At 35.1% G+C, this 13638-nt stretch overlaps 1 protein-coding gene across 1 annotated transcript in view; it reads left to right on the forward strand.

Annotated features, from left to right (window-relative positions):
- The window catches only part of LOC145693199 (sodium/potassium-transporting ATPase subunit beta-2-like), a 108254-nt gene that overhangs the window by 76575 nt on the left and 18041 nt on the right, over nucleotides 1-13638 (forward strand). Inside the window, exons 4-5 of the mRNA XM_081768981.1 lie at nucleotides 2693-2874; nucleotides 4107-4220. Of these exons, the coding sequence (XP_081625107.1) occupies nucleotides 2693-2874; nucleotides 4107-4220 (296 nt within the window). The remainder of the gene's footprint in view (nucleotides 1-2692; nucleotides 2875-4106; nucleotides 4221-13638) is intronic.

Raw genomic sequence — 13638 nt, forward strand, 5'->3', positions numbered from 1 at the left:
TAATTTTGGTGTTGGAAGGCACTTCGATAAGTAGCAGCGTTCGGAGATTGCAATACCCACCACTACCAAATAATAATAATAATCCTTCAATTCGGCAGTCAAAACAACTCTTGTTGTCTGTTTAACGGTAGAAAATGGGCTGAACTCTTGTGGTTACCTTTCATCCAGGATACACACCCATTCCCAATTGTTCCTTGCAAAGTAGGTTTCGTTCAGTTTCTTAGTGTTTGTGAACCTCTACTGGATGTTGTACTGAGACGGCTTGCTTTGTGCGCGCTTCCAATGCGAGGTTCTTCAGGTTGTTAAAAAAAACTGCCTTTCGAGATAGTGTCATATGGCCAAAACTTCACTGTATTGCATGATTGTCCTGCTTCATTGCTCTCCTGATGACTCGTATTGTATTGAGGATTTGGATGGGTTGGTGCCGTAGTCTTATATAATTTCCGCCCGATCTCGTACCGCAAGGACCTGTTGCGTACATAGTCGGATGGCGAGTCCCGCTATTAAACCCTGTTCTGTGCACAGTTTCACTATTTGAGTGGCTGTAATGAGCAACGAAGTATCCACACGTGACCCGTCCCAAAAAGCTTTCAATTTACCTTCATCATCCTAACCGTTACTGTTATCAAGTGCAGGCAGCAATATATCATTTATAGTTTCTAAGCAGAAAGTAGTTCTTAATCAATGCACGAAATTGATTTTCTTCAGTTTCAAATGCTGAACACACATTGATCGGTCTAGAACGGTGTCATCAACAGTATACAAAATAAAAGACAGTTATATATTTATTGAAGAGGACCAACGTGAATAACAAACTTATGATTGGAATGCCATCTCATGAAAAGTCAACTTTCCAAATGCTCCTCGTATTTTTGGTTTCAAGAATTTATAGATGGAGTTGTTGCCTTGGAACAAATGTTATGTTCTATTTCGATAATAGTCTATTTGACTGATATATTTTCAACCTAGCCTGTCTATTACACAAGTGATAATTTATTTTTAAAAAGATAACGATTTCCTTTTCCTGTGACTAAAACTTCCTCCATTCATCCAAACATACAGGTAAAATACAACTGGTATCCTATCATGTACATTCCTCATCTACGTACAAAACCGACACCGTCAACATATGGACATTTCATTAAAAGGGATTTTGTTTTTAAAGAATAAACATGACCAAAAGAAATTTTCGATTCAAAATTTGCGATCAGAATTATTTTCAACAGATTCAAACTTCCGTAGCTAACCGTAAGGCCAATATCACTAATAATAAAAGCTGGTGTACCTCTTTTATCCTAAAGCATCACTAATGGTTGACATAAAATGCAGCGTTGAGTCCATTTTGGTGCACAAAAAATAATTGGATTGAATTCAGTCTATAAAATATCTAATTCACTTGATTCTAGAGGAATTTTTCACGCCATGCATTCAGCATACATCGTGATGAATTAAAGAAACATACAAGTTCTAAAAACGAAAGCCATGTCAGTTCCTCAGTTTCATCGTTTAAATATTTGAGGTATAACGTACAATCTGCTAGCATATTTATGAACAAAAATAAAACATCAAAACATTAAAAAAAAAACATTAGAATCATTATAAAGGTAAGTATCTGAAACTTTCTAAACAAAACTGATTTAAAATAAATGCATGTACAGGACACTGTTAAAAATCATTGATCCATACACTTCAGCATTATGAATATTCTAGAAATATAATACAGTATATGCTCACGTGATGTCGGCGCCTTTTTTGTTACTAAAATTGCAACGACAAAATACGGGTTCGAAATTTACGCGAGCTTTTTAAACAGTATTTTTGGTAATTAATTTTCTATATAAATTTCACTTCTAACCTCCTATATAATACCGGTAATAAAATTAGTGAAAATCAAATTAGATTTAACAGAATTTATGGTTGATTAAAGTCAATAATAGTACGCATACCCGTATCTATTTTCAAATAGAGGAAATATGTGATTAGGATGTGGACATTGTCCAGGTCACTTTTTCAAAACTTTTACCTCTAAAGTTCGGGTGCGGACACTACGCGAGCGTATATGGTAACAGCAAACTAAGCAGCTGCATGCGTAAGGTGTTAAAGAAGGGATTCTCAGCTTTTACTTTCACATATTTACCAAATGAATGGTACAGTTTGTGTACTTACTAGTAAATTAAATAGAAAGTAATCTAATCAGGGTGTCTATTGGTCACGCAAGTCACGAAATCAGAAAACTGTCATGAAAGTCACGAAATTTAGCTTTGGGGTCACGATGTTTTTTTTTTTTTTTTTTTACTGTACAAATGTAAGTACAGATTAGAAAACTGCGTTCTATAAAACGTCAAAATTCACCAACAAAAATGTCTATGGTCGGGTTGAGACGCTACCAAATCGCAAGCAAAGTACGTTTCTATTGCATGGATTAAAATTCAGCGTAATTCGCACCCAAATTCGCTCTCCAAAATGTTAGGAAATTTTATGATTTGGTAAAGAAAATGTCACGAAATTTAATTTTGGAATTTTAGTAGACACCCTGCTAATGTAAGATATGAAACAGTTTACTCTCGGTGGTCATTTCATTCGTAAATTGGTCAAAAAGATATAGAAGAAAATACGTTTGTGAATATCCGTTAAATGACTATTGTAAACTGGGAGCAGCGTTCGTTAATATAATGTTTCTGTATATTTTCAGAATACAAGCGACCCGGACAGGTTGCTGGAAGTGGCCAAAACAAAGTATCATGCGACTTCGATCACCCTGTGGAAGAAGGCAAAGTTTGTGATGTGGATTTGAGGAACTTCGGTATTTGTACTACAGAGGATGACTATGGCTACCGCAAGCAATCACCTTGTATTTTCCTCAAGCTGAACAAGGTTTGTATTCAGTTGTATTATAACGGTCTCCTCTCCGGAAAACATGTGAAAACATTTAATTAATCAAAAAGTAATATTTATTGCTGTTTTACATATTAGATACATTAAATTTCTTCACTATACCTGGTAATACTTATTTTTTTCATAGGACGTTTTTATTACTTGACCTCTACTTTTTTAATATCGACGATCGGTCAGTTACTATTCAAAAATCAACCCTGTCAGTAAGTCATATTCGTACATAAGGTATCATTCCAGTTTGTAATTAGAAAGTTAAAATTCACGATTGATTAGTAAACTCTGATATTTCAGAAGCGACTTACATCTTCCTTTCGTCCATAGGTGCTCTAATATTTTATTGGACAACCGTTTCCGATGTAATTCTAATAAATTAAGATAAATTTAGAACCTAGTTTCTATGTTAGCATTCAACTAAAAGAAATCCTGAGTGAAAAACCGTTAACTTTCGAAGATAATAATGAGAGATTTCTGGTGTTTCATGTACTTTAATGTACTTCTATCACATTTAGTCATCGTACAAGGTAGAATATGAAACTTGTGAAGAAAACTAGAAAGAAAGCTAGAGGGAAGGGAGCTTTTGATATTTAACAGCAAGGATGAAATTATTATTTTAATCTTGTATTTTAAGTAGCTGTGTGCTAAAGTTGTTAAAGAAGGAATTCTCTTTTATTTTACTTTTACATGTTACCTATTTATAAATTAAACGATATAACACATACAAAGGAACTCTGTATTTTGTAATGAACAAGAAGTTTGTGAAGATGTTTTACAATTAGAAACTTAAGGATATGAATAAAATCTGATTTTTAATTTGTTGTGCCTTTCTTGGTTGTATTGGATTAGTTTAGGGTCCCTTTCAGCAGCAACGAAGCTCTGAGGCGTGGAGTTACAGCTTCAAACCGCATGAGCTGAGATCCAAACCGCATGAGTTTCCATTGGAAAGTATCTTGCGTATTTGTTTCAAGAGAAATCTCCATTAATAATTATATAAAATACGGAGATTGATTGTATGTAATATTAACATGTATTGTACTTAAAACGACTGCCTGGTTTTACATTAATAATCAACCTGTAATAGTGGGTTAATTTTGAATTTCTTCTTTTGTTCAGGTTTTCGGAAGTCGAGTGAATTTTATATCAAGACTGTTCTTTTGGATAGAGATTATTCAGTTGTAAATTATATTATAGTTGAGTATCTTTTCCCCATACAGATTTTTGCCTGGAAACCAGATTACTACAAGACAAATGAAGAAGTAGACGCTACTGGGATGCCAGCGGATCTTAAGGAACACATCAAGAAATTGATCGCTAGCAACAGCTCAATGGTAAGTTCGTAATTTAGATATTAAAATAAAAATTTAATAATTTTTCGTCTATGAATATACAAGGTACACATTAAGTAAAAAGTAACTTATCCTGTGATTCAATTTCTTTATAGCTTCTTGTGTTTTTTCTGATATCTATATCTTCATCCTAATGTCTAAGTGGTGGGCCGAGTGTAAGAAGGTAGCCAGCCTACTGGAAGTATAAAATGAAGGATCCGTGATTAATGTCGTTACAGCACTAACATAGTTTGAAAAAGGTTTGTGGTATTAGAAAAGGTGGATAGAGCGTAAAAGCAAGAGCTCGGAACGCATTTTTTTCTTCGAAAATTGACTATCATACATGGTATTAGAATACTCAGTGAAGATGTCGACGTTTTAGCCGAGGCATAAGGCTTCAATTGATTCAAAAGATTCACAAGTGGAATTACATTGTAACTTTTTATTTTTTATTTTTTTTTCTTTGTGGCTTAAGTATCTCATGCGTATGGTTGGAGGATTTATTCCTGGTAGAGGTACAAAGCTTCAGTAATGATTCAGTTTTTAAAGGAGTTTGGTTTACCAAAGCTCCTTCATACAAAGGCTGTCGCAGAGAAGGTGAGACTAATTACTGTATAGGGAACCAGCGACCTCCATTGGCTAGTAAATGTACTACGGTAAATATTTGATTAATTATCTTCCAACTGAGAACAAAATGAGCGCAAAAGGTTAAATGGTCGTAACTTCGTAGCAGTTAAGACAAGCATGTACGTTCGTAGACCCTCCCCAAGTATCATTAAAATAAAATTTTAAAAAGTTACAAACCAGGAAATTTTTATTCACAATCAGCCATATCGAGTAGGCATACATTCTTTTTCAAAATAGGAAACATTGACAGCTAAGCAAGCGTCCATACGCTCCTCCTACTTGTAAATGTCTTCGAAAATTCGACGTCAGATAGCAAATTGAATGAAACTTACGCTTAGATTGTCAGTTCTTTGTTCTTGAAATGACCACGTACACTTAAAGTGGCCGTTAAAAGTAATAGCCGAAAGTCGCGGGGTGCAAGGTTCAGTATGTGCTGAATGGAGGAAAACGTCTATTTTTCTCTTCGTTGCGTAATCCTGAAAAACCTGCACATAATGCGGGCGGACGTTATCGTGGTTTAATATGAAGCGAGTTCAAATGCAGTCTCTTTTTAGCTCGTGCTGGAGGAGCCTCGATGACTCCTTGGTAGTACACTGCATTCAGTTTGCCCGGGAGAGACAATGTTGGTACACCATGCCTGTTCGATCCAAACATGCGACTAGCATAATCTTACGTGCGCTTTCCTGTTACCGCACTTCCTTCTTGCGAGATGACTGTGGTAGAATTCCATGCGCTGCTTTCATGTTTTGTAAGCGTGTTAGTCATGGATCCATGTTTCATCGTCAATTATGATTCGATCCAGAATAAGGAGATCTTCCGTACATCTCTTCCACTGGATATAGAGATGCAAGGGCTCGGAAAAAAACCGGCTTTTTTGGAAAAAACTCGATTTTTTCTGCTTTGCTTTTTTGCTTGGGAAATTTTGGGCTTTTTTCAAAATTCTGCTTTAAATCGATAAAGCAGACTTTGTTTCGCTTCTCTATAACACAGAAAGTCATTTAATTAGTGGTTGATGCCGATAATAATATAAAACCTCGAAAGTAAACCATGAATTTCGAAAAGAATTTTAAACAATTTTACTTCAACATTTTTACATTATGAATTCCAAAGGATTAACCAATGTATATAATAAACACATTTTAACCTCCTATATACAAAAGTAAGCAGAGCTGGCAAGAACCATGGTTGTTTCTGAAAATGCCAAAAACCCGTTTTGGGGGGGCAGTTTAAACCAGGCTTTTTTGGGGTATAAACCAGGTTTTTTGATTTAGATATTTTGCTTTATGTATTTATATTACATATTCACAGAAATAAGTTTGTTTCGCCTTGGTGTTATTATTCAACAACGGGGTTATGCTGGAAGAGGTCCCATAAGCTTAAAGAAGTCCGGTCAGTAAATTTCTTAAATTGAGAAACTCCCGCCCTAGCCATCGGGAAAATCCCGTCATTCTTTTAAATGTAAAACAATAACGGGAAAATCCTGTAAAATTTAATTTGCATGTAAAATTTAAAGGTCAACGCATTATAATCAGTACGCTAAAACTGAGTGACACACAATCATAGTCAACGTCTTACGAATAAAATCAGAAAAATAAACACACTGCTGAACAAGACTGCACTTATTTAATATAAAAACACATTTACACGTGACGTTTCGATCTTCTATCCAAGATCCTCATCAGACGTGAGTGTACGTCTGATGAGGATCTTGGATAGAAGATCGAAACGTCACGTGTAAATGTGTTTTTATATTAAATAAGTGCAGTCTTGTTCAGCAGTGTGTTTATTTTTCTAAAACTGAGGTATTAAATTACAAATTTAGTATGTAGGTATCATTGAAAGTCCAATCCAAGCTAATGTTGGAAGCTAAGTAGGCAATCGATAAATTTTACCAATTTTAATCAATATATTTAAGCAACCTTCGCTTCTTTATAAAACAACAGGCATGCAGAAATATATAATTTGGTTTCGTTTTGTATGTTTAGGCTTAACATCCTTACGTAATACCGAGGTTATCAAGGAGAAGACTTTCGCTTAAAGTGACATCCGAAAGAGTACTTGGTTTACACATGAAAGAAGGGTTGTGATTCGACCGAGAATTGAACATGGGACACCTTGATTAAAAGGTGAAAAGGAAATAAGACTAATGCAGATGGTTTGACATGTGAAACGTCACCATGAAGTTTACACGATTCGCATTTCTGTTCTTTTAATTTTTTTAGTTTAAACCAGTTATTTAAAAAAAAAACAGCTGGTGTAAACGAGCCAACCCTAAGAATAAAAACTTCTTTCAAAAAATACACAAATAACTAGCAAAATTGTATGTAGTATTTTTACTTCAAAATATTCCATACCCTCTTTTTGAAACAAAATAAAATTAAAATAAAACATAAGAGAAACACTTAGATTTGTATGATACAATTAAAGGCTGCACATGGTTCTGTATATTCTTGAAATTCTACAGTCAAGTTTTTTATAACCACCATCAAGGCCGCCCATCAGGGGGGTTAAGGGGGCGCTTGCCTCCCCTAGAGGAAAATGTACTTCAGAATATTGAAAATCCAATAGGATTTTTACATTAGTTACAGCAAAATTTGAAACTATTTTTGAAACGTCGCTTATACTTGCCCCTCCTTGGAAACCACAACATGGGCGCCCTTGACCACCATCACGGTTTACCCAGTCCTCAAGTTTTCTGAATTTTTAACAAGAGGGATTCAACATATCATTACGGAACAAAAAAAAAAAAAAAAAAAAAAAAAAAGACTACGGAATATATTTAAGTTAAGCTAAATACAACTGCACAACAAACGTGACTGAGTGGTTGGCTTTTGCGCTTCTATCGGGAAGTCCGGGATTCAACCCAGCATTCGACCATTCTGACAAAGCCTTCCTTCATTCCATCTGAGAATGTAGAAATAGTGCGTGTACTGGCCGACTAGGAGTGTAGGAGTTGGCCGACTTCCTTTCTTATTGTTTTTAAATCGTTATTATTACTAATTACCAGCAGTGACGGTTTTACGAAGGTTAGAGGATCGGTCTTTCGGACTGAAGCCTGTTCTCCAAAGTTGTGGAATATCTAAAACGAACGAAATATCTATTAGTTATGCCTTTACTCATAAACTTTAAGCTCCCGTCAAATAAAAATTACGAATGTTTATAAAAACTAAACATTAGTAGTAAGAAAACCCCTCCCAAAACACTTTTTTAAATTCACCACTGATTCTCAGTATAAAATGATCTTCAAGGTTGTATCCGGAAGATTATTGCTAAACATATAAACGAAACGAAATATTAGTTATGCCTGTACTCATAAACTTCAAGCTGCTCCCAAATAAAATTAGGACTTTTTAGAAAACGAAACAATCAGAGAAACCCCTCCCAAAGTACTTTTCTAAATCCGCTATTGATTATTTGTATAAATTGGTATTCAAAGTTGTATCTGGAAAATTATTGCTAAATCATTGCACAACTACAGTATAACAGAAATGTGGAAATACGGTTTGACGGACATATTGAAAAACGTATGCTTTGACGGATATATAGAAAAACGTAAGTTTAACTTTCGTGCTAGAAGCTGGAGTACTAAGCTCTTAGAAATGAAACACGGATGACAAACTAAAATGATCTAGAGAAGGAAAAAAATGTTTAACTCAAAAGTTAAAATAAAGTTAAATAACCTGTAAAATTGCCCTCAAATACTACATTCTTCATGTTAGCTTTAATTCGTAAAATATGTGCTCCATCCATCTTGATGGTGAATTTTAGAGCTAAATATGGCATTCAGGTCGTGGAAATCTTATCTAACTATAATATATACTACTATATGAAAGCTATTTGAATAGAAAAATCATGAAAATGAAAAAAGCCAAAATTTCCAAAATTCTCGGTTTTTTTCCAAAAAAAAGCCGGCTTTTTATGTGAAAAAAACTATCGATTCAAAAAAAGCCGGCTTTTTTGCATCTCTAACTGGATACAAACATCCACACGCTGTCGCATCTGTTCTGCTGTAAGAAAGTGCGGTATCCATGAAGAGCAGACCACTTTCATTTTCAAACGTGCACTTAGCGTTCATAGACATGTGCCTATCATCACGAATAATTCCTGCAACAGCATTTACTAGCGTCTCGTTAATCACGGACGGTCTTTGTCCAGGATGCGGAAGCAAAGCAACTGATTGGCGCCCATTTTCGAACAATTTGTGCCGTCGGTACACTGTGGTTCTACTCAGTCGTGATCGGCATATATCTGTTGAAACATTGCATATGTTTCGGCAGTACTTTTCCCTAAACGCCAACAATATTTTATGGCATTTCACTGTTCATCGCAAATAGCAATCTTGGAGAGGTAAACAAAACACGTAGTGCGTAAATCAACAAGTGCTCACTAATGTGGTTTAGAAATGACAACTTGCTGCGGATACATAGCTGTTCTACACGACGAGAAGTAGTGTTACCAAGCCAGGAAGAACGTTGTCTCACCTTTGCGACAGCCTTTGTATTTTTGTTCTCTCCGTTCAGAGAAAAAAAAAAAAAAAAAAAAATCACTGAATTTGGTCAGAATGTAGAGGGTCAAAAGTTAAACAGAGGTTGTTTTTTAGAGACGATATTCAAACCGAAAGTCGTAGAAATTAACAATTTCCAATTTTAAGGTTGATCGCTATAGAGCAAGAACAGTAATAGATAGATGTTTTTTGTAGTGATGTCAACCAGCTCGGTTGGATGAACTGTTGGCTCGGCTCACTTCTCCGCTCGGCTCGGTGGTGACTGAGCCGTGAGCTGAGCCGCTCGAGCCGTTGACAACACTAGTTCCAGGAAACTACGATCTTAACCTTTAAACTCCGATTGCTCCTTGACCTTCCCTCGGTTCGATTTCAACCTCCAAATTCCAACTACCATTCAGTCTCAACGTCGGAACTCCAACTACCAGGGTTGGCTGGTTTAAACTAAGGTGGTTTAAACCAAAAAACGAAAAATGTTCGTAAAAGTGTAAGTGTTTGTAAAATCTTGATGGACACACATTTGTGCGTTATCACGTTTTACTCCCGTATATTATTCGTATTATATTCAGACCTAAATTCCCCATTCATTACACAAAAAGATTATGCTACAAAAGCAACTTTTTTTTTTTTTTTTTTTGTATGTTTATAAATGTTTGTGACTTTTTTTTTTTTTTGTAGTTATTATTATGTAATTGCAATCAAAGAAAAATGTTAAATATTGTTTCGTTTCAATTTTTACTATTGATAAAATACATCGAAATGCCGTACTTTGTGTGGGGGGAGGGGGGGTCATACAGACCCCACGAGAGGAATTTAGTGAAATGAGAAGTATCTTTGGTATTTATTTTATGTATAAACGAGTCTGAGCCAAAGTAAACTCAAATAATTCCTATCTTTATTCACTTTTCTTACTGATATGCAAATTAAGTCGTTGTATTTCTTTAATTTGGACCAATAAAAGTCGTTGTTAACTAACTTGAACTAAATTAGTTCTTCTGTACTCCGTAGTACTTTGAAATTGTCCATATGTAATTCTGTATAATGGTTTCACTTGTGCAACTGTTTATCTTTTTGTCTTTCTGAAATGACTCTTGAGTCATATTAGGAAGCATGTAAAGATCAGTACAACGTATTTTTATCAGGATTCCTTCGTGAGTGAGTCGGCAGACGTATCGCATTTGTGGCCAATTAGTCCTGGTTCCGAGTTCAAATGGAGGACAGTTTCTCTCGGATGTAAGTCGAGAAGCGGTTTGGGTTCCGCTTTAAGCTTATGTGACCCCTTCCAGCATAGCCCGGCTGTTGCATAACATCAAGGCGAAACACTTATTTCTGTCCATATATGATATGAATATATAGAGCAAATTATTTAAACCAAATAAACCTGGTTTAAACAAAAAACTGGTTTAAACCTTTTTTTTTTTTTTTTCTTTCTTTCTTTCTTCAATAAAAGCCATGGTTTTTGCCAACCCTGCCAACTACCAATCTATCTTTACCTTCAGTCTGGAGGTTGAGGTCATATGAGCGTGAGTCCCATGTTTGATTGTGTGGGACTGATAGAGTACTAACTTGGGTGAAAACTCCCTGATTCGAAGACGAAGACAGAGTATTTATATGCAAGACCGAGACCAAGATCAAGTGTGCAAAAACAAGTCCAAGACATAGTCTGCAAGACTCGGGCAAGAATGAGACCCACTTGCGAGAGTCTTGCAGTCTTCCAACTTAAATACCTTTATAAATAGATGAAAAGTACAGAGGTTTTGTGCATTAAATTTATCATTTTTTTAAATGATGTTGTCTGTTTAAGTTATGGGGATGGACGGGGGATTAGGAGAATGCAAGTTCTCCTTAAGTAAGAAGTGATAATCGTAACCTTCTGAAATAACCCAACTGAAGAAAGAATGGTGGCTTCCGTATTGCATTCCCTATGTATAATGTGATAGTTTATCGGCCCAAAAATTACTAAGAATGAAACAGTAGAAACTGGTTGTTGGTCCATTGGAAACACTTACATGCGGAGATCAAAGCATTTTGTCAAAAGTCTAAAAGAGTGATACACCTGCGTTGCAAATCAGCAGTAATGTGTACTTGTTAACAACGCTTATTTCGGAGCGCTTTTTCTTGTTTGTAGCAAACATAACAAATTATTATTATTATTATTATTATTATTATTATTATTATTATTATTATTATTATTATTATTATTATTATTATTATTATTATTATTATTATTATTATTATTATTATTATTATTATTGAAACAAACACCAAGACTGTGTATTCCTTTAGCCCTCACTGGGAATCAAACCTGAGGACTTTGCGTGAAACATAGGTGTGTTATACATTCAATCATAGAGGGCTCAGGTAACAAGTAAAAAATTGATATAAAATATACGTATTTAGGACATAGTCTTCAAATTCATCTAGTTATTTCGTCATAACCTTTGCAATTATAAAGTTAATACTTTATGCAGTTTATTAAAATAATTAGTTGTTTTGCAATGAAATAAATTTGTGATTAAAGCTGAAAACTACTTGCTACGAAATGTTAAAACAAAAGCCCAATTTTCAAAGTTGGATTTACGTGAAGATAAACAAAATGATTATATTTGTAGTAACTGATATGTTAATCGATCTCTTAAATCAGTGGGCACTAGCTTGATCTCTGTTGTAAATATCATTCACAGTTAAGGTCGTGTAACAGCATCTATGTAGTTTCTTTTAAAGGCATCCTTTGTGTTTATCTAGAGACTTGTTCTGTTTTTATTACTTTCATCCAATTATCAATAACACACATTCTATTTGTAAGCGAACTTGTATTTTTTCTTTGTTAATCAGGACGATGTTGCACCCAACCGATTCGGCTAAGCACTGAGACACTGGCTCAGCTCGAGCTCCGGATCGGCTTGGCTTGGCTCAGTTCGGCTCAGGTGAGTCATCGGCTCGAGCCGACTCGGTTGGGCGAGCTGTTAGCTCTGCTCACTCCTCGGCTCGGCTCGGCTGGGTGGTAACTGAGCCGTGAGTCGAGCCGTTGACAATACTAGTTTTTTGCAATTGATTAAGCGTCACAAGAGTTACATTCAATTTCCACTCTAATCTATTAAAACCAGACGTTACAGAATGCAACTACTTCTGTTTTTTTTTTTTTTTTTTTTTTTTTTTTTTTTATCACCATGGAATAAAAACCGTAGTAGGAAGAAACTGTTTTTACGCAGTTTCGTATTCTAATCTCTATACTGAAACAAGAAGTAACAGAAACCAATCATTTCCACTTTGATCATTATAAAGTGGAAATAGTAACAACTAAAAGCTGTTTTCTGCAATTAATTAAGCGTCCTAAGGATATATTCAATCTCCTCTCTACTAATTCCGGGTATTGTATAAATGTACTACCACTTCCAGTTTCAATTATAATTAAGAAGATACCACGCCACACAAACCAAACTACTACTCGTCTCTCATTGTTTCAAGATTTTTCTATGGTTTATGCTGTTAAATAAAATCTACGCCGCAAATACTAAATTTCCATGCGTCTTATCAGTTAACAAATTTGCAGTTACTTTGAAGTTAGAAAGTTTACAGATTGCTTATACTTCGAGTATACTTTCACGCACAGCAATTGTATTGTGTCCAAAAAGATACACTTCGAAGAAATAGTTCACAGTTTGTCATTTTAAACGTATACTAGCTGAAGTGTCCGTTCTTTACACGGTAAAAGATAAGATTATGGGAAGTATTTGAAAGATCCGACTCTCTTGTATCTTAGGAACAGTATTGTTGGAACTTTGAACTCACTAGGGCTTTAACAAATTTTATACACCGAAGTCGCCTGTCAGCAATAGCAAGAAAGTTTCTCACTTATGATTGCCATATTGAATTTATGTAAGTAAATAAGATGCACATATTACGTATATCAAAGTTACCCTTGTATTAAATTTTACTTTCGTTTAACGATTCAGAAGAAAGACAAAAAAACTAATTGCTAAATTTGTGATGAAGTTTCTCAGATTTGTGCAAGTGAAGAAGACTTGCATATTCTTGTCAATAAACCTCTAAGACAGTGAGCCTCGCACCGCTATACCCAAAGGGGAAGAAAATGCGTGTAATACTTTAGTTCCTCTTGCTCTTTCGGTATGCAATTTTCGAAATTCACCTCAATGAATGTGGCATTCATATTGTCATATTGTATATAATATTTCGTGTCTTTATGTACAACGATCCAGAAATAAATCCCTCGTTCAGCATCTATCATATTTAATTCACCGACCGTCTCTCTGGGTGAAGCTTCCGAAATTC

This window comes from Thermobia domestica, chromosome 8 (genome assembly GCF_964235325.1).
Source record: "Thermobia domestica chromosome 8, izTheDome1.hap1.1, whole genome shotgun sequence".
Classification (NCBI taxonomy): Eukaryota; Metazoa; Arthropoda; class Insecta; order Zygentoma; family Lepismatidae; genus Thermobia; species Thermobia domestica.